The sequence below is a fragment of the Ictalurus punctatus genome, chromosome 2, assembly GCF_001660625.3.
Source record: "Ictalurus punctatus breed USDA103 chromosome 2, Coco_2.0, whole genome shotgun sequence".
Taxonomy (NCBI): Eukaryota; Metazoa; Chordata; class Actinopteri; order Siluriformes; family Ictaluridae; genus Ictalurus; species Ictalurus punctatus.
Window position 1 is genome coordinate 13,023,462 of NC_030417.2, and position 23,160 is coordinate 13,046,621.

Below are 23,160 nucleotides of genomic sequence, written 5' to 3' on the forward strand. Positions count from 1 at the left end.
TTTTAAGGGGTCAATTAGTTGTTTGTTTTTTTTTTTTTTTTTTTACATTGGTGATAGGTTTTGGATAACTTTTTTGCTTCAATAAAAAATATAAATAAATAAAAACTGTATTGTGTTTACTCAGGTTGCCTTTGTTTTATGTTGAATTTCGTTCGTTTAAATGGATGTGGGCATGTCCTATACCGATGGTTTTTTGTTTGTTTGTTTGCTGTTTTTTTTATATCTGAAACATATCACAATGCCCTGGAAGCACTGGGAAACAGTGGGGGGGGGGGGGGGGGGGGGGGGAAGGACTATTGCAAAAAAGAAGTCTATTTTAATTCACAAATTATAACAGCATTTATTTTTATTGATTCATTATTATTTTTTAATTATATAACATTATTTAACTCCTAAACCAGATGACCTGTGGAACTTTCTGTCAAGTATAGTAAAAAGCTTACTATGTTTCAAAACAACAATGTATTTCCCAAATCAAGAACCTGTTATTTATAGTTGACAAGGAACGATAAATAGCTATCTAAAAATATTTTATCAGATTTACTTTAGTTTTGGGTTTGTTACGTTCAATAAATATCAGAAAAGTATTCTGGACATGCTATCAGAATCTTCTATAAAATTGGATGTTCTGGTCTGTGTTACGAGTGCTTCTGGGGTCCTTTAAACAGCATTTCATTATTAATGAAATAGAATAGAAGATTTTCTTTTAATAATGTTGGGAAATTATCATTTAAGAACAAGGAAAAACCAATACACATACAATGAACAATTAAAAAAAAAAAAAAAAGGTTAACATTATTAAAATTAATTAAATGATTCTTTTTGGAGAACCCATCAGAGATATGCTGCCCTCATATCTGTTGATGGTCTTCATGGACTATATAGAGTGGTGGCTTTCTATTGCTTCCACAGAAATATGGTTTTATTTTGAAGCTCAGTAAATCAGTGTTCAGGTCTGTCTACTGGAGCAAACCACTGATGAAAGCACATACACCACACCTATGATCTTTTTTTCCACGAGAATTGTTGCCAGGTTCCATATTTAATATCTGCGTGTTGCAGATACACTATTAACTTGATTCCCATTAAAAGACTGGAAAAAAACAAACAAAAAGAAGCAAAATACATCTACGTGTCACAGTTCCGTCAGATCAGAACTCAAATTCCCAATATGCAACACTCACTTCTCATGCACGCATGCGCTCACCATCCCCGGAGTTCTGATCAGACACACCTGGCACCAATCACACACACATACACTCTCACTGCTAGTACTTAGGGATGTCACTCACCCAGAATCTATGCGAAGTATACGCTCAGTCAACTCGTTTCTCTGCGTTACTCAGCCGTTCTAGTTAGTTTGTCTTCTTGTGATCCTCGACTCTTGTTTCCGGTTTCGACTACGCTCTCTGCCTGACCCTGTTTGTGTTGTTCGTCCGATCGCTTGACCTTTGCCTGTCTTACGACTACGTTTCTTGTACTTCCCGATACCACGCTCTACACCTGCCGCCCGCTCCTGCTTCCGTATCCATTTGAGGTACATTTTCCTATGTTCAAACATTTTGGGCTAGTTTCAAGTCATTTTGTGCATTTCTTTGCTGAAACCTGGCCACCCTCCCAACGAATAATGTATTCCTTACAGAGGAACTGAAATTCCTGAAAATCAACAATTCTGCTAAATCTTTAAATGCAATTTTCTTTCTTTTCACTTTCAAATTTAAAATGAAGAATTCAGAATTTAAAATGCTGGAATATTACTGGTTGAGATATGTTCAAACAAGAAAATCAGCAGTTTTCAGAACTATATATAGACCATAAAATTGACCATATGAAGGTTTTCCCCAGGCTGCCACACACACATGCATTAGTGTGGAGGTGCATATAAGAACAGGAACAGGAAAGGTCATGTTTTGCATACATGTTTATAAAATAGGGTGAATATAGGAAATGGAAACTGTACTGACCAATGTCCTGTGGGTGGGATAAAGTATATGCAACAGTGAACACGTGAGTCAGGGATCCTCTTCTTCCTGTTAATGTTGATCTCCTCTTGTAGGTACTGCTCATACTGCTCGTTAATGAACTTCATTATGGGCTGCCAACTGTAGAATAGAGAAAACAAAAATCACAAAAAAAGGACTGAAAAAGCAACAGATCATGTGGGTTATTTAAAGGAGCACTACTTTACCAGTTCTCATTGTTGATCTGGTCACCAAAGCCTGGTGTGTCTATGACAGTCAGCTTCATCCTTACACCTTTCTCTTCAATGTCTGTACAAAAGTAAGCCAAACACCACACAGTCATAACAACTCAGTTATTTTACTCAAGTAATGTGGAATCTAATGTAATGCAAACCTTTGTGTTTTATGAGCATTAACACATGCAATTTAACCAATAAAAATACAATAATTATCTGATGGATTTTGTCACATTCTAGATTAGTGTGCTAGATTTCCATCTGACCCATTACAGTTTAAACAATTTCTTCAAATGTATGCTAGACCTCGATCACTGTGGAGTCATGTGTATGTAATATATGTGTTAGAACTGTTTTAGGGCAAAAGCATGATGTTGCTTTACCATGGCTGATGGACTTGATCTCAATCGTTTTAGGTATGCGTTCCTCAGCTGTTCCCATGACTGACTTTCGGCTTACTTTGGACTTGAAGAGGGTGTTCATAAGTGTGGACTTGCCCAAACCACTCTGACCTGCACAGACACACACACAAACACAATTCAAATTGAAGCCGTTATTATCAAATAGCTCATGGAAGTGAACCAGATAAATTGTAAGTGTAACAGAGACAGGAAGAGATAGCACGATTGGACAAAATCCAAATACACACAAGTGGACACATTCTAACAAGTCAAAGACCTCAAAAATCCCCAAACACATGATAAGCAAGCATCCAAGGACCAAAAATGATGCTACAAGAAATACAAATAAAACTATAGTCATGCCCACTTACACTTCGAGTCTTGTTCTCTAAGGCTGGAATCTGGAAATTGATCTCTCTCTCCCCCGATCTAAAATGACTGTGGTGTGATATGACCTCTATTAATAAATCACAGCCCGCAGTCAATACATTAGACTCTCTGCAGCCTACAAAGACAATTCTGCCAGGTCACACATGTAGCCTCTCCCAGAGTAACAGTCAGCTCATGTACACACAAATGGACCCAGCTCACCAGTAATAAAGAATCTGTAAAGTAGAGCTGTGCGTTTTTTTTAAACACGCCCTCTCCTGCAAATACTCTGACCACACCTTCCCACTCCCCCAGTTATTTCTGTTTGAACTCAAACATAAAATATTTCCAAAATATAAACACGTATGTAATTTAAACACAGTTAAATGTGGAGTCTGCTTCCACTAGCAGTTATTTTTGCTAACCCCATGAATTTGCAAACTCTGATGGCTAACAGAAAACATGTGAAGGTGGTGGTGATAATGGATACAGGTCCAGCGCATCAATTAATGTTCATATCAAACATCAAAATTGGTCTATGACTTTACTATAGTTGTTGGCACAGGACCCAATGGTGCCAAAGCAGGAGATGTTTTTCCAATATTTAACTGTCCAATTTCTGTGCCCACTGTAGCTTCTGATTCCTGTTCTTGGCTGACAGGAGTGGAAGCATATGTGGTCTTCTGCTGTTGTAAATCTATGCACCTCAGCATTGAGCTTTCTGCTCATCATGGTTGTAAAGCTCAAACCAGTCTGGCTATATTCCTCTGAGCACTTTCATCAAAAAAAGTGTTTCTGCCAACAGAATTAAATGATCACTGGATGTTTTTTGGTTTTCTCACCATTGTGTAAACTTTAGGGATTGGTGTGCATAAAAATCCCAGATGATCAGCAGTTTCTGAAATGCTCAAACCAGCCTGTCTGATACCAAGAAGCATGCCACAGTCACCGAGACCCCATTTCCCCCTCATTCTGATGTTTGGTGTAAACATTAACTGATGATCTTGACCTGTATCGGCATGATTTTATGCATTGCGCTGCTGCCACATGATTGGATATTAGATTAGATAATCCAGTGGATTGGATAATTGCATGAATGAGAAGGTGTGCAGTCAGTGTATGTGTTCACACTCTACAACAAGACATTGGGAAATTTTGTTGTTAAAGGAAACAAAAAGGCAAGAAATAACTTATTTTGTGTTTAGAAGCGTCCTGTTAATTCACTCACCCACTACCATTATGTTAAGTTCAAAGCCCTGCTTCATAGCCTTCCTCCTCATCTGTTCCAAGATGGCATCAATACCCACATAGCTGAAGTCCACACTTGGCTTCTCTGGAGGCATTTCAGAGATTACTGGATCTGCCATACTGCTGTTGCTGCTATTATAACTGTGGCTGGAAATGACCTCTGACCCTGGAAAGACAAACAGAAAAATGTTATGTAGTGAGAGTATGAAAAATGTACTTTTCATCAAAACTGTACAGTACTTTTGAAAACTAGGTGCTATTATCACTTTGCAATGTCACAAACTTAAAGAGAACTTAATATCCAGTAACAACTATGTCAGGCAAGCTAAAAGCCAAGAGAACACCTCACCCCTGACATTAAAAATAAGAAGAAAGTATTCATAATGTTATACAGAGAGTTTATTGTGGGAACAGGGCTTTTCCACATATGTATAGCAGATTAAAGAAACACAGGAAATGATTAAACATGGACTTTTTGGCTAGGGCTTGCTCTCTCCACTACTCTTGGACTCAGTGATTTGTTTTAAACTGCACACATTTGGTCAGAGTTCTCTATCCAGAAATGTTCTAATTCTTCCACCTGATCTAATACTAATATACCACGGAGTAGCAGGCTGATATAAGATTAAACTTCTAGTCAAGTCCTAAAGGGCAATTCCTATTACATCATTTGTAGGGAATGCAACAAACTTGGACACACAAATGCAAGCAATCATGAAATAGTATTTCTGTTTTTCCATGAGACACAGTTTAATAGTTCTTTACTATGCAGAACATTTTTCATAGGAAGTGGCTGTTTAGGGGAAAGCAGATGACAGCTCAAATACTCAGAAACAATTGCTGAATACATGAAAAATAACCTGAATTTGTATTTCTGCTGTTAAAGTCAAGAGAAAGTCAACCACTTCCTGAACCTGTCTTTTACATATTCAGTGATAACATTACAGCTTACAGGTGATAAGCACCACAGCTGCAGCAGTCAGAAAGCGATTTATGTTTATGTAATATGTTATATGAAAGCCTTTCCACAAAGACTTTAGTCCCACTTTCCTGTTATAATAACCTTCACTCTTCTGGGAAGGTATTCTACTAGGTTTTGTAGCGTTGCTGTGGGGATTTGCCCATTCAGCCACAGGAGCATTATTTAGGTCAGGAACTGATTTCTGCTTAGTTCTAGTGAAGGGAAATTGCAATGCTACAACGTACGAAGACATCCTATATAATTGTGTGCTTCCAGCTTTTCGGCAAGTGTTTGGGGAAGAACCACATATGGGTGTGATGGTCAGGTATGCACAAACTTTTGGCCATATAATGGATTATAAACCGATAGGTACATTTTACATCAAAATGTATCTATGATGTAAATATGAGCAAAGAAGGCTGTGAAAATTTGTCTTTATTGTTTAACCTTTTAATCGTTTGTTCAAAGAATTCACAAAAATACTCTGCTCTCATGCATATCAAGCAATTGCAAACAAAACAGGTTTATCAACAAAAAAAACCCAAAACAAAACAAAAAACAAACAAAAAAAGCAACCACCACCACCCACTTTGTTAAATATAAGTGTGCAACAATTATTGGCACCCTTTTAGTCAAGGGTGCTACCTCACTTAACCAAGATAATATCTCTGAGTCTCCTCCTATAATGCCTGATGAGGTTGGAGAATACATGGCAAGGGATCTGAGACCATTCCTCCATACAGAATCTCTCCAGATCCTTCAAATTTTGAGGTCCATGCTGGTGGACTCTCCTCTTCAGTTCACCTCACAGGTTTTCTATGGGTTTCAAGTCCGGGGGACTGGGAAGGCCATGGCAGGATCTAGATTTTGTGGTCAGTAAACCATTTTTGTGTTAATTCTGATGTATGTTTTGGATCATTGTCCTGCTGGAAGATACAACCACGACCCATTTTAAGCTGGGCATGAGGTACTTTTCCCATATGGCTACCTGTGTGCACCAAAACCACCTCTGGTGTTTATTGCCAAAAAGCTCTAGTTTGATTTCATCTGACCATAGAACCCGATGCCATTTGAAGTTCCAGTAGTGTCTGGGAAACTGAAGACGCTTTAGTTTGCTTTTTTAATGAGAGTAGAGGATTTTTTTCTTGAAACCCTTCCAAACAACTTGTGGTGATGTAGGTGATTTCAGATTGTAGTTTTGGAGACTTTCTGACCCCAAGATGCAACCAACTTCTGCAATACTCCAGCTGTGATCCTTGGAGATTTTTTGGCCACTCGAACCATCTTCACAGTGTATTGTGACAATATAGACACACGTCCAATTCTAGGTTGATTTATAACATTTCCAGTTGACCGATAACTATTCAATTCTGGGATATTTCAAATTAATATCAACAGACACAGGATGCTGAAAAACAGATCTAAACACATAGTCTATGAAGCAACTTTCAAGACATAACTAGAAGCTTTACAGAGACCCTGTAAAGACAGGAAAGCCAGGAAAAAAAAAATCCACAGGCCCGTAACCTGAGCCACTGGCAGCCCTCTGCAGTTGGCACTAGCTACTCTGAATCTCTATCAGCTCCTCACAGAGCAGTTAACTACAGCAGCCAACAAAGCTATAGCAGTCAGATTCCTCCACTCTGAAAAAATGAGCCACTACAGCCTCAACAGTCATCCACAATACATGACAGCACAGGTAAGCCAAGTCAGAATGTCAATCATCTATAACATGTCTAAACAGGGTTGACAGAACAGCAGGAAGAAGACAACAGGACAAACATACAGAGAGTAAGAATAAAGGAAAATGCTAGACTCTGACCCAAGTTGACAGATTGTCTAAATGAGTGAGTGTGGAAAGTTATTTCTTGCTCACTTTGCAAGAATTATTACAATAAGAGGTAGTTAGTTCTGAAAAGTGCTGGAGATAAGTATGATAATAGGGTAAGAACAAGACGTGAAAAAAACCTTGCATGAACAATGAGGCCAATTCACAATTCCATATAAAGTCTGTCTAATAGAATGTTTCCATTTTAACAACAACAGCATTTAAAGTAAGGAATAAAACACGACCATGAATTCTGGTACAGCAAAACGCACAAACAAACAATAAAAAAAACAAGGTGGTGTGATGCTGCCCGAGTTACTGTAACCACCCTGACTTATAATGACTGATAATTTTCTAATACCAGCACATCCTGAAGTGTTTTTTTCCTCTTATATCAATTGTCACGTTACAAACAAACAGGAAACGTCTCTGTCCTGAAGTCTATAGTCAATAATAAAAATCCCAGTGTATGAATTACCATAGAAACAATAATATGCTAGAACAAGCGTATTAATATAAACCTCCGATTTAAACCAGTTGTCTAGCTATCACAATTTCTCTCTTTTCAAAGTCACTCAGATCCTTACACTTGCCCATTTTTCCTGCTTCCAACACATTAACTTCGAGATCTGACTGTTCACTTGTTGCCTAATGTATCCCAGACCTTGAAAGGCACCAATGTAACAAGATAATCAAATGTTATTCACTTCACTGTCAGTGGTTTTAATGTTATGACTGACTGGTATAGAATATTGAAGATCATACTGTGTATCATGCAAATAACTGGGTTGACATGAAAGTTAAAAACATGCTGATGCTGTCTTCTGAAACAAGATATTATATAAAAATGATCCATTTTATTTTCCATAAGTACATGCCTAAATCTTTTCAACACCATTATGCTACGTAATCTTGTTTTTAAATCCACTATTTTGTAAATTAGTAGAAATAGTTGACATTTAAAAAAAAAATTACTCTTAAATTGGAACCACATCACCATATTTTCCAGCTTTTGGGTACAATTCAGGTTGTGGTCTAGAGAGTGGAATGATACCAAACTGAACCAAGGAAAAAAGTGATTCCAGTTGTTGGAATTCCAGTTGATGGCTGACTTGTGATGTTACAGAATTCAGCTCCATGGTGATGTTTAGTCCTAAACTACACTGCAGGACATTAAGGAAGAACTAGTTACAGTATTATACAAATGTGTAAGGGCATACAATACCCCCCAATTTTTTTTGGATAAGATGAGCTTGACTAAATGTCAAGGCTTTCCAGTTATTTCAATGTTTTCCAGGCCCTCATTCATACTTTTTTGTCTTCATTTTCCAGTAGTTTTCATTACTGGTCAACTAAAACATCATTCACCAGGTGTTTACAGTGTGTGTTGGAACCAGTGCTAGAAGGGTTTCGAAAATATTATTACATACCCGCACTTCTCATAAACTCCTGGTACACTGCTTCACCCATGTCTAGCCACAGAATATAATGGACTCTCTAGCTAAGAAAAACATACTATTTTTTGGCTAAAAACCCAAATGAAGGGGTGCAGTATATATGAAGTGTGATTGTGTGATTTCAGCAGAACTGCATGCAGTTTCCATTTCATTTACAGACTTGAGTGGGGAAAAAATTATTGGCACACCAAGGCCCACGCTTAAGAACACCCGAACCGCAACCTGTACAAAATTGTTTTAGAGCAATGTGTCATTATTTTAAAATAACAGCATTATGTAATTATTTCAACTTAACATCACATAATTTCAATGCAATATTCTAAACTAACAAGAAGTTCAAATAGCATACTATTTTGAAATAATTAGGGTAAAATAAGAAGATAATAAAAATAATTAAATATCTTAAAACAACAAGCCATCACTTTAAAATAATTATATAATGTCTTATACATACTAAGATAACTCAAAATAATTAGATAATTATTATTGTTATTACAATTGAATTAAATGTGTATCTCACATAGATGCATTGGAAAAATGCTTTAGAAATGCATCCGGTTTAAACTGGCCTGAATGGAACCAAAGAGCATGAGAGTCAAAAGATAAGAAAGTAGGTCAGATGCACTGATCTCGCTTTAAACCAAAAATAATTTTTTTATATTTAAATACTGAGATGGACTGGTGTCCTTTCCACAATGTATTTCCGTCTCGCACCCAGTTTTCCCCAGAGAGGCTCCACACCCACTGGAACCCTGACCAGGACAAAGTGATTACTTAAGATAAATGAATAAGTCAGTAATATTTGGATAATTTACAGTTTGTTAGTGATATACTGTTAGTGAATACTCTGTCTAAAATGCATTTCAAATATTGTCTTACAATTCAGAGTTCAAGGTTCAGAGCTACTTAGTGATTTGCTGGTAACACCAACACTAACACATGCCAAAGGTGGAGTACAGGCAATTACAGTCCCCCCCCCACTTCAAGCACTGGTTGGAACCCTGATGTGTTAACAGTATTTACACACTGAGCTGCCCAGTAAAACAAGATATTCGTGCTGTGAGCTGGCTAAGCTGACCGCTCATGCAGTTGTGCCATTTTCAATGGGCTGAGGTGGGACTAAGCACAGAGATCACAATTACACTCATCTGATTGTTTTTTGTGCCTTCATGGTTCCTAATTGTCTTTGCTAGTGTCCCACTTCAGTCTTTATTTTGAGCAAACTACTGAAAGTACCCACACATGCACATTTTCCAAATCAATGACATGCATGGCCTAAGGGACAAACATCAAACTGGCAATTCTAGCCATCACTGCAGCAATGATCAAACTTCCAAACTAGGAACACAAGCCTTCATTGTAAAGAGGACTTATTCTGGAGATAAGATGCTTTAGCTGGTCTTGCAGAGGTTCCTGTGCAGTGTGATGAGTGGGTGTGGCCAGTAATGATATGGAATGATGTGGAAAAGATATGAAAGGGAAAAAAAAAAAAAACGAATAAAGCGCACACATTCAGATCCAACTATTCTCATTACAGATAGATGATATGAAAGAGGATCAATTCAGAGATTTTTGTGTTTATCAAGTTCCGAGCAGAAATCTGTATTTTTCAGAATTAGACAAACACATTTCAACTGGAAGAAGCCATTGATTCTGCACCAAAGTCAATATCCTTCACTAATTAACTGACACAATTACCCCCCCCCCCTTTTTATTATTTAAAGCACTTTTTCAAATGGCATGATAATAATAATAATAAAACCATGATCAAAATCTTTGTTGTTATATTCATAGTCAACTGGTGTCACCATAGGCAGCTTGAAATGAGGAAAAACTTCAAAATACTGGCTGAATAATATTATATTTCATTTACAATAATCTCATAGTAAGAACTATTGAATACATTTGCCCATATGTAAGATGCCTTTACTTGTGAAGGAATCATTTTGTGCAGTACAAACATTGTGATACTTGTCTTATTGTCCTAAAGATATGTAAACTTTCACCATATATTTCACAAATATCTTTTGAACAGTTTTGCTGAAATTTAGTCACAGGCAGAGAGCTGCATGAACAGTGATTCATACTTTCCCCTATTGGTGTTTTCTATGAGATGGCATGGCACACCTAGCTACCCTCTCACATGGCCAACAAACCATTTCCTTAGTTCCCTGTTGCCTTCTATATATAAAAAAAATACATCAGCCCAACTTTACATTAAGTATCTCTAATACCTATAAAAATACACATACAGTATGGGCAACAATAATATACTGAGGATGTTTTCACTGTTACAGATGGATAACAGAAGTAAATACACAAATAAAGATACACATGGGTTTTGGCTTGCTCCAGTAGCCTGAGGTAAACATTATGCTACTGGGCAAAAAAAAAAAAAAAAGAAAAGAAAAAGGAAAAAAAAAAAATTTCAACAACTGTATAACGTGGCCAAAAAAATCTGTTTGGATTCACAAAACTGGCTTCATGATTCAAATTGATTCTCAGAAATATTTAGAATAAAATACTGATGAAGAAACATTGTGACTGAATAATGACTCCTTATTTTATAATAAATAAACAATGCAAAACAATGTGCATTTTTTGTCTGTATAAAACTAAATAAATCAAAAATTGCTAAGAACAGAAGTTCAATATTGTAAACAAAATGCACTACAGGTTCACCATATCTTAAAAATAATTAAACAAATGTATAAATTCTCCCCAAAATTTGATTCAATGAACAAAAAGTGTCTGACCCAGGAAAAATGATGGATGAGCTTCAAAGCAGCACCTGCGGCATCATTTTAACCGGAAAAGAGCTCCAAAATCGCCTAAAATGCCCGAGTTCCATTGTCTCGTTCTCAAGAATTGTAAATCACAGAGATGATTTACAGAAACAGTGACTTATTGAGATGTAATTCCAGTTTTGAAATATTACATAATCTGCATTTCTTAATCTGTTGCTCCAACTGAAAATTTGCAGCTCATGTGCAGCAACCTTCAACAACATACATGTTAATCAGTGTAGTTGAAAAAAGTGGCATTTCCACTTTGTAATAATAAGCCAGAATAAAGCTCCATCCAAATTAAAAACTCAGGTCAGTGCGTTCTGCTTTGGTCACCTTATTTATAAGTATCAGCCTCATTAAGGTTTGTGGGTGGGTGGAGATTATGCAGATTTTACTGGGTTTAGTTCTCTACTTACAGTTATTAAACCAAACAAGCAGCATGGGAACTTTCAAAGGGGGATATAGCCCAGCACTGGCCCTATGCACATTGCTGTATATCATAACAGAATCTGCACTTTGAATCACCTTGTGAAACATTTATTATTAAAATCCCAAACAGTCCTGCTTATACTCGCTATTATCTCTAAGCTCAAAAAGGACGGAAATTTGAGGTCAATGAGAACGGTGTAGAAAAAGACAGTCTTCTAGTGCCTTTAAAATCACAATGCACACAGTAGCACTGACAAACACCATAAAATCCTTTCTGTTTCACTTACTGTGCACAACGGTAACATGGTTCCCGGAACCTCTGACACTTAAATAAAGAAGTACTTTAGAAACACTTTTTAAGTTTGAATAAATTATTAACGCTGAAGGATAATATAGTATATGTATTGCCCATATTTACTTCCTGGATACAGTACTAAATGGAATCCAGTAATCAATCATCGTGATTCTGCTGAAAGCTCTTGAACTCTCTGACATGCAGAGGAACAAGAGAGGAACCAGAGAGGAACAAGCAGACACAAGCACGTCTGCAAATGATTTCCCTTCCATCCTGAGGCGAGAATGACCTTTTCCTCAGTGACATAGAGAAAGTAAACTGGCCCTTTTCCTGTCCTCCAGAATGTGGAACCTTCACCTGTACAGTATACAAAACTGCTCCGAGTAAGTTTTTAACCTCTATAAAAGTATTCATAAACCTACAAAATATTTAGCTTGCTTACGGGAAATGCACACAAAGTCATCACATCAGCGACAAACATTAGGTCCACATTGTTACTAGATGAGACTGAAGGCCTAATTAGTAATATGGAGGAACACCGTGATATAAAGACATAAAAATGGATTATGTTCTAGCACCAAACCTTAGTGAGAGACACTGTTTTTTGTGTGTTTGGTCCAACCATCAGTTTAACTAAAAAAAAGTAAAAAAAAAAAAAAAAAAAAAAAACATTTAAAAAGAAAGAAAACTGACTCAGAATTAAAGAAAGCAAAATGACTCCACTGTCAAAAGGGGACAACATAGATGGCTCAAAATACACAGTCTACAGTCCAATTATGGCCTGTTCGATCTATTCCGCCCACAAGAACTTGCAAAAAAAAAAAAAAAATACTGAAATGGCAACTGAAATCTAATGACAATTTTGACAAAAATAGGTTCTATGAGTGAAACTTCAGAAATTTAAAAACTCCAACAAATCAGCAAAACAGTATTGTGGGAATCCCTGCTCTAAGTGAATGCAGCCCACAGTCTGGTTCCTGTCACTTCTCGGTTATAATAGGAAGTGTGCAGACTCACAGGTCTGAGGACATCCACTGCTAACAGCATTGTACATCATGAGATAAACAATAAGTCCAAAATAAACAACTGCAGGATGAACTGAGAGGAGAATGGGTTGACAGATGAGCTGTTCTTCTGGATTGGAGAAGCAAAGAACCCCCACCATGCACATATGGCTAAAGATTTTCCAGTAATCACCGAAACCATGTAATGCATGGCTGAATTTAACAGAAACATCATCCCTTCTTCTGATTAGTACAAGTAGAGCACAAGAAGTAACTATAAAATAATATAAGTATTCATCCATGTTGGTCACTGCTCTTTTAACTAAACTGACTTTTCCACAATTTGCACTGATTAAATAAATCCAGGGAAAGGCTGAGCAGTTTCAGTCCGTTACATGCAACAAAAAAGAGATATCTGAGCTGAAATAAAACAAGGCTTCTTTCTCTGCTTTCAATTAAAGATACATAGCTTTTCTCTTCATTTCTGAAAGGCTGAAAGGCTAGGAGCTATGCACTGAAATTGATGCCAGTAACCAAAGAACCACAGAAATGAGGTGGAATGAGGAAGCTGGAATCATTCATTTGTTATATACAGTACAGGCAGAGGTAATAATTTCACAAAAAACAGTAAAACAAAATGTAAATAAATAAATAAAAATCATGGCTTTATTAAATAACTGGTATGAACTTCTCATCACTTTGCATTTATCTCTGGAACAGGACCTCAACCAATTTATGTTTAAAAGTGATCTGCTAAAAACACAAAAACAACAAAATCTCAAACCCAGAAAATTAACGGTTGTGTTCTTGTGACCAAAATCAGCTGCTAGAGATTTCAAATCAGACAATCTCCATAGTGTCAGATGAAATAACAGTGGAAATGCTGAAACAAAAGCATATTAAAAGCAGCATTATATGCTTAAATGCAGCCATTCCCCAAACACCCTAATTCCACACAGAGCATGTTCTGGGAATCTGGGAGAGTTGATGTCCACTCTTGGTCCTTCGCATTCCAATGTCACAAACAGCTTGTCTTTGAGAAAATGAAACAACTGTAATTTTAAACCCCAGTAATATATCTTGCTCATATAGCTTGTTTTAGCCCTTGTTTAGCCTTATCTAAGGATATCACTTGAAAGATTCTTAGAGAGTACAGGAGAAAGAGTTGGCCTGCTTCTTCATGAAAAACTACAGACCCAGCAAAATCCAAAAGCCATTTTAGCTTCAGCTGAACCTTTAGCCTAATTTAGAGAGAATGGCTCAGTGTGGAGCATTTCAGCTTAATTCAGTTTGTATAGCATTTAACACTAAGTTTTAACAACAGATATTGTCACAGAAGAGCTTTACAGAAATCCAAATATAGATTTAAATTCCCAATGAGCAAGCTATAGGCAACAATGGCAAGGAAAAAATCCCTGAGAAGACAATGAGTCTTTATTGATCACAAATACATATGCACAGTGAAATTCTGTTTCTTCGCATACCCCAGCATATCGGGAAGTTGGGGTCAGAGCGCAGGATCAGCCATGATACAGCCCCTAGAGCAGAGTGGGTTAAGGGCCTTGCTCAAGGGACCAACAGTGGCAGCTTGGCTGTAATGGGGCTTGAACCCCTGACCTTCCAATCAGTAACCCAGCGCCTTAACCACCAAGCCGCCACTGCCCCATGAGGAATGAGGAAACTCTGAGGGTGACACCGGATAGTGAGATTAGAAATCATTACTCCTCTGCAATTGTATTCTATAATGTCAAACATTATTAAGTTGAATGGATGTTTAGTATGAGGATACTGTGAATAAGAGTCCTGGGAAGAGCACATGGCTGCCTTTGTGAATATACCAGCAGTTCTTGGATCACTATCCAGATGAGATTATCCACTTAAATTAATTACAAAAGGTAGATGACCGATATCTAATATGTTTTAACTGAACATTAGAAATTTCTAGGATTTTTCATAGACAATATTGATGAAATCAATGTCGCTGTTGTGTTTCGGCTGCTCCCATTAGGGGTCGCCACAGCAGATCATAGGTCCACATATTTGATTTGGCACAGGTTTTACCTCAGATGCCCTTCTTGACACAACCCTCCCACTTTAGCCGGGCTTGGGACCTGCCCAGGATTCGAACCCAGGCCACGGTGGTGAGAGCACGACATCCTTAACTACTGGTTTGCTAGTGTGTGTTTATGCAACGCCTTTAGCTGATAACACTATGGAGCTGTAAAACCAGGGGAAGAGGACTTGAAAGAGTTTAAACTTAATCTTGAATTTCATGTTTAATTCTCCAAGTCTTGCACCTGTTGATTTGTCATTTCCACATAAACAGATTACAGTTTGCTAACTTGACATTGGAGACACAGGACTGTGTGCACTCATGGAAAACTTTAAACGTCCTCCTCAGTCAAGCACTAAAAATGTGACTTATTATGGCTTGCAGCAAAGACAAAAATCACATTGACCTTTTTTAGCAGCAGTACAACAGGTTTTGTGATTTCTTCAAAGAATAACAAAAATTAAAAAAATTAATAAATAAAGATAAATAAATAAATAAATAAATAAATAAATAAAATGATATGACCACAGCAGCAAGAGAAAGGGTGATGACAACAGCTTATAATTAAAGAAAAGAAATATGTTTATAAAAAAGAAATATGTTTTTCCATTTGTGCCACCAGTCTTCACTTCTAAAATCTTTGTTAATTTTTGATAACAATCTTGAAATAACCCCTGTCTTAAACTAAAGTGGCACCTTATTAAAAAGTCGACTGTAAAAACACAATTTAAGCAAGTTTTATGATCAATAATAAAGCTACGACCTCACAAAAAGGGCTACGTTACTTTCATTATGTAGCCAACAGGAAGGAAGATGGGGTACAGAAACAGCGGTAGTGGTTCCTTACCATCACCTTTCCCACCAGACTAACAGAATAATGACGATGTTTATGGCATGATTTTGCTTGTATTTTCTCATTTGTAAGTCGCTTTGGATAAAAGCGTCTGCTAAATGAATAAATGTAAATGTGATACTCATTACCACTCCAAAGTTTCTTTTCCTATATACAGCACGTCCTAAAGAGTTTCATTCATTTTATACAACAATTTGTGAAAGATTGCTTTTTTCTACTATAAATCAAGCATTGCAGACTTTTAGCTGTTTATAATCATATTTAATGTTGTGAAACATCTGCAAAATGAGTACCCTCATTTTCTATTCTTTCTCTTGAAGCTAATAAGACAAAAACACAGACTGTCATGTTACCGAAAGAAAAAAGAAAAAAAACTTATTGACTGTTACAAAGTGCTGACTCGGAAGACTCCTTCCGTAAATGTTAAATAAATGTCTCCTTACAGAAAGCATCACTACATCAATAACGAACATTCTCCTGTGTTAAACGATGGCACATTTTAATCTGTTTATTATTAAACTCAGATGATGTGGATTGTCTGCCATACTAGTCTCTGTGAATGAGTTGTTACTATAGAAATGAGAACATGTTAAAACATGCACATCAAACCAAGGACTGTGGAACTGTGAGGCAGCAATGCTACCTGCTCCGTCACTGTGCCATCCATTTGCATTTACTTGTGTAAATGCAAATATGTTTTAAAAAAAATATTCAAATGCTTCTAAGGACAACAGTTTTCTTATTTTATTGATGATACTTCACCATCTGTACAATACATTTTAGTGTACTTTATGTATAGTTATGACATACATAACTACGCATAAACTAATTACACCCATGAGGGAAAACAATTCAAATATTTATACATATCTTTATATATGTAATGAGAGAGAGAGAGAGAGAGAGAGAGAGAGATAGAATTTAATATTTATTATTTTATATGTTAAATTATATTTAGGCTAAAGCACACAGCTATCATCTTTGATGTAGGGTTTTATTATTTTCTGTTATATGTCTGATTCTCTGTTCCTTGAATACTACAGTCAAGTTCAGGCTAAACCTGATATTTTGCAGGTTAGTTTCAGAGCACAAATTGTCAAGATCACTGATCTTGATTAAGTCTAACAGTATAGTCTCCCCTGTATCGGGAATGAAACATTATGGGACTTCAACTCGTGTTATCAGGCTAAATGCTGCTTTCTGGAACAGACTCCAGATCGGATAACTCCTTTGATTGTTAGAAACTGATTAGCACAGCAAGTCCATGACAAAGCAAAGGAAGAAGCAGTCTCTGATATGTCTTGCATTTTAGCCAACTGCTTTTTGGCCCAAAATGGTACAAGTATTTCTCTGGAATGACCAAATGACAGGAGAGCTGATAAAAGATGATGCAGGAACCTGGATTCTTGGTTTAAGTCCCTTCTTGATGACAGCAAGGAGAGGATTTGTCTATGCTCCAGTACAGTCTGACTGGTTCTGTATGACAAAACAAAAAACACCTGTAATTCTTTTGTGTAAATACTATATGTATTTCAAGATGTCCGAGTTATAGATAGTAGTAGTTCTTTGCATTTAAAACTGGGCCACAGCTTAGAGAACCACGAAATGTTAATTACCTGCACTAATTCTCAGTTAACTTTGAGATTTGATATGGCATGATATTTTTTTCTTGTGACACGAGAGTGCTGTACATTCATGCCATATTTTCTACCAATCTACAATGCAGTACTCCATAAACAACAAACATCTACAAGCCTTAACTACGTGAGGACAGCCAATTAGTTCCTTTATACATCAGGGGTGAAACATGAGTGATGTGATGCACGGCAGCGTAAAGAGAAATAGTAATGCGTTTATAAAGTGATACACAGAAGGAAATGCTGCCCATCAGCCTGTAATGTCAAGAATTAACAAGAAGTCTTATAACTGACAAATAACAAAAAGCTGAGACATGTTTTTCATGTATCATGGCAGCAAATAATCTTAGTCTTTGTTATAATATTTAATATATTGCCTTAAACCACAGCAATGTGAAATTCTCAAATTAGTTTGGTCAGAAGGTGCTGATTAATTTTCTAGCATCTCTGATGGTAGATCCAACTATAATTTACATCAGGTTTATATTAATATGTTAACATTTCTACAGTAATAGCTTACACATGGACATGAATTGCAGATGCTCCACATAATCTAAGCCCAACAATAAATAAATAAATAAATAAATAAATAAATAAAATATTTTTTTAATATAAAGTCTATTTAACAAATAAAAACAAAAATAATGGAAAATAATGGTGCACGTTGAAGACATTTATATACCATTTATATTATATACCAGTCTCAAGTGTCCGAGGTAAAGCTGTACGTTTCCACTACAGGAAAGTCTTCAGGACAGATGACTTTCCAGATGCTCAGTAACATGACAAGCTGCATTTTTTGGCATTAAGTTGGAGAAAAGAAAGAAAGAAAAAAAGACAGGGGAACAACGGTTTATTAACTGTTATAACAAAAGTGACTGACCTGTCTCCCAGAGATTTTACAACATTAAATGCAAGTATAAATGGGTCAAATTCATTATATTCATGGTGTAAGAGGAATAGAACACTTCGGGATGTGCTTTTATAGGAAAATACTCAACTACTGGCTAGTAACAGTAACTCGTTACTTATCAGGATACACTACCATGTCGTTGATGCTTTTCCTACAAAAAATAATAATTGTAATATGTCATATCTACATATATACTATATATACACACACACACCTGTAAAATATATATACAAAATATACTACTTGTTAGGTGGCATTTTGGTTGCCGCCTCACACCTCCAGAGTCCCTGGTTCGATTCAGAGCTACGGTTACTGTCTGTGTGGAGTTTCGCATGTTCTCTCCTCTCTTTCTCCTCTGGGTTCTCCAAAAATATGCCAGTGTGTTGAATGTCGATGCTAAAAAGTCCCTAGGCGTGAGTGTGTGCGTGTGCGCACTAGAGTCCCATCCAGGGAATGTTCCCAGGATTGTGTACGGCTCCACCACAACCCTGACCAAGGTAAAGTGATCAGTGAAGATCAGGTAATTAAGGAACTAAAACTACATGGCACAAAAGACGAGAAACTCCTGCACACTCACAAGTTTAACAGTTTATCCGTCTGTCAGCAAAAAAAATCATCTAGTCATAACATAAGATCATTACAGTGATTAATGGATATTTTCAGCAGAAATTATTAGTGTACTGTATGTAGCCCACTACACATTTAAGTACAGGCTATTGCTAGCTTTACTGTGTGTATATGTTGTTGTTTTTTTATTTTATTTCATATTATGCAGTGAAAAGTTTGATAAGAACATTGGTCATAACCTATAAATAACCTACTGACTAAATGCTGATTGTGTGGTATTTTGGTTTACAATTAAAAACAGCGGCAAAATTTGCATTTCTAATAAGTGTCACATTAGAGACTATGATGAAATCAACAGTCCATTTTTCTTCAGACAGAAGTGTTGTCCAGATGCTTGCATGGCAACAGTTGGAGATTTGATTGCCTTATTATAATTAGCTTTTGTGATTTTCCCAACTGTGCTATGGTCATACTGTTGTGGTTACTAATAGGTTAAATGTTTTTTTTTTTTAAGTAGGCAACAAAGTACAGCTTACCATAGTATTTTATACACCAAATGTTTTACATTAGCCACTTGTAACCTGCTAAATCCTAGCAAAAATCAGGAACACAGGTATGATGGAAATCCTCAAATTCATGTTTTTCAATGCAACAAACAATACGGTCTATGGTCTGTGTTCACAATGAAGAAGCAAATGGACTAGCAGTGAGGCCGAAGCCACGCTTCCTATCATGTTACCACAGAACAGTCCACTGCGGTATGAACATGCTACATTAATAACAGTAACACTGTTCCTTGTACAATCAGTGACTGATAACGCAGAGTATACTTAAACAACAAAATGGCTGCTTCCTTGACGATTTATTCGGATAACAATCCTGTAACCTTAGATTCATTTCTGTAGTCTCGTTTCAACCATGACACTACTGGAAAAAGAGTCAAAGTGGATTGTAACATCAGAGCAAAGGCTGTGACATTAGACAGCTGCTCCACAGTTTCTGGAATGTTGGCTATCTTTTAGACACCTCCTGGTTTGCAAAAAATAAACACAAAGATATGGACTGAGTGAAGCATTACATGCTTATAGTGCTTATACAGTGAACAATGCTAATGGACATAGACCGAGCAGAACTCAACTGGATGTGAAAGTGTACATGGTGGACAGGAGATGTTACTTCACAGAACACTGTGACAAAAAATAAAATAAAAATCACACTTGGGTTGGAAAATACAGGGTTATGGATCAAAGTGAAAACCCCAGCAAAGAAGTTCTAACACACAGAGACGAGGCAGTAAAGAAAGGTAAAATTACAAGAATGCCAGGATGAGGAACTGCTGCCAGCTCTCTAACCTGCACACAGTAATTACAAGGCCAAGAGAGAAGGTGCAGACAGAGAGCTGTGGAATCCAATACACCCCCCTCTGCCCCCCCCACCCCACCCCCCACCCCACACACACACACACACACACACACACACATATATATATATATATATATACAGCTCGCCACACCTCCCCTCTTTTCATTACAGCAAAAGGCTAATATCCCCAGAGTGCTCAAACTGAAAAACAAATCTTACTTTGGATATGAGAGAAACCTGACTTAATGCCAACAAACACTAGTTTGCACGTTCTTCACACTTTCAGTACCCAGCTACCCTCGTCTCCATTCCACAGAAGCACAACATTTACAAGCCAGTAGTTCAGGCAACACAGCAGCAGCATGAAGCAAGAGCGGGAGAGGGAAAGAACATGGTAGCTGGAGGGGGAAAAGTACAAGAGACTGCAAACTCACCCGTCTGCTCAGGCTCTATCCTCCAGTGTGAAACACAGTCAGAGCCACTCAGCCTCTCACAGGCTCCGCCCACTAGCAAGCTCATGTGAGCTGCTCTCTCTCACACATGCGCATACACACACACACACACACCCCACTCCCCTCTCCACTTCCACAGGATGAGGGGAAAAAAAGTTAGGATAGGGAGGAAGATGGAAGCGCTTATGCAAAAACACACACACACACACACACACACACACACACACACACACAGTCACTCACACACTCTCACACACTCACACTCTCTCTTCCAAAGAGTATCCCATGGAAAAAATGTAAAGAAAAACAGAAATCAGAGATTTCATGAAATCACGTACATAACACACATGCATATTTGTGATCTACCCATTTTTTTTTTTCTTTTTTATTATTGTCTGGAACGAAAAATTCAGAACATGGGCCAAAGACACTCTCTCCCCTACCAACCATGTAGGGTGAAGGCCAACACGTGCATCAAGACACATAAATCCAGCCAGCTGCATTTTCCCCCCAAACTGCTGCTCATGCTGCCTCACAAGGCAGTGTAACACACTTGGAGGAAAGTGCTATCCAGTCCCTTTCACATACAATTAGCTCACACACAGAACATTTATTTATTTTCTGTGCCTGAATATAATCTTAAATTAAGTTCTAAATATGCATGATGGAACTATATAGGATATCAAGCTCTATTACATTATACCCTGTGTGAGTCATAAACATAGTGAATAGGAAGCTGTTTGGGATTAAACCTAACTTCAAAATGCCAGATTTTACTCAGATCGTGGGTAAGAAATATAAATCAAGCTAAATAGCGATAAGAAAACATCACTGTTGGTTTTTGTGCCGGTAGAGAAGTGTCTCAATCAGGAACAAATCAGGACAATTGTGTTGAACAAACAGGATAAATAAAAGCACTCCTCTTCTTACAGTAAAATATGTGCTTGATACCAAACAAGAAAGCCACACCAATACACACACACACACACACACACACACAGGGATGCATGAAGCATCATAAAATACAGGCCACAACACTCTTGGAATCTCAACCAACTTCCTGTCTACCAAAAGAACTAGGGTTTCAAGTTTAACATTGTGTTTTATAAGGCAGCGCAAAAACGTATGCTAAGATGTTTGGATCGGTTTACTGTGGCTTTCAGAGCTAGTGTTCTAGTCCTCGGAGGGCAGTCTGCTGTCTGCATTTCCTTTCTCTTCTCAATTCTTGCTCAGTTACATTGTAAACTACTAAACTAAACTACTAAAATAACTAAACTTACCAATTTAAAATGGGCCTCATTTATTAAGGTGGATAAGAACAGATTTATGCCTCCATCTATGGTAGGGGGATTTACACAATAAATTTGGTATTCATACTGTGAAATTCCTGTAATTTCAGAAAAACTTCTCCGTAATACGGAGAGTACATATCCTACTTGTGCTCCTGAGTGTGTATATTTACACATAAGAAGACTAACTAATGTAAACTCGATTGATCGGCTGGAAACCATACAAAACCTGATCACTCTGAGGCACGGATTACGCTGTCAAGCTTATGTGGCTTATCAGCACTAAGTTACTGATCTGGTATGTCTCAAGTCGCAATGTGGCACATTCCCTAGTGTACCATGTGCCATCCTCAGGCCCTTTTATACTAGTGCGTTTTGGCTTTAAAAACGGTGTTTTTAAAATGAAAGCAATCCTCGTCCACACTGGCGTTTCCGCTGTGTTTCAGAAACGATCTCCGTCCACACTACACGACCGAAAACGTATGTCATATTCATGCACACTGGGCATGCGCATACAAGTGTACACAGGAAGTTGGTTGCTAGTCACCGGCAGGAACAACAAACCAGAGTTCCATGTAGGGCTTAAGCCGCTTGAAATTAGATTTGGTACTGGTTGCTCTAATCATAGCTAATGTTTTTGTTCATTTTATATCTTATATGCAGGAAAGCTATAAATCTTTCCTTACTTGTTATTAACATTAGCCTGGTAGCAAAACTAAAGAAGCAAAATTGTCTTGGATGATCGAGTACATTTGGAGTAAGGAGATAAGTGCTCAAGTGTGTGGTTAGGAATACCCAGGCATATGCTTTACTGGAGGAGTCCTCAAGGTTCACACCCCCCGTCTGCTCATTTCCGTCTGTTTACAGCTGTTCAAGTTTTTCCAGCTGTGTACTTAGGGAGTTTAGGGGGGGAAAAAAACAAGGGATACAAACAGTTTTTCACATGCACTCAGTGTAATACAGTAGTTATGTAGAGTTATTTATTTATATATATATATATATATATATATATATATATATATATATATATATATATATATATATATATATATATAT

At 37.2% G+C, this 23,160-nt stretch overlaps 1 protein-coding gene across 4 annotated transcripts in view; it reads right to left on the bottom strand.

Moving 5' to 3' along the window:
- The window catches only part of septin9a (septin 9a), a 93,464-nt gene that overhangs the window by 15,589 nt on the left and 54,715 nt on the right, over positions 1-23,160 (bottom strand). For 3 of the 4 annotated variants that reach the window (XM_017454749.3, XM_017454759.3, NM_001329323.1), the window contains 4 exons: positions 4,196-4,381; positions 2,581-2,709; positions 2,189-2,270; positions 1,965-2,102 (listed from right to left, as the gene is read on the bottom strand). In XM_017454749.3, the coding sequence (XP_017310238.1) occupies positions 1,965-2,102; positions 2,189-2,270; positions 2,581-2,709; positions 4,196-4,381 (535 nt within the window). Of the gene's footprint in view, positions 1-1,964; positions 2,103-2,188; positions 2,271-2,580; positions 2,710-4,195; positions 4,382-20,797; positions 20,898-23,160 lie in introns of those variants that run through there. The other variant, XM_017454776.3, reaches the window with a different exon arrangement.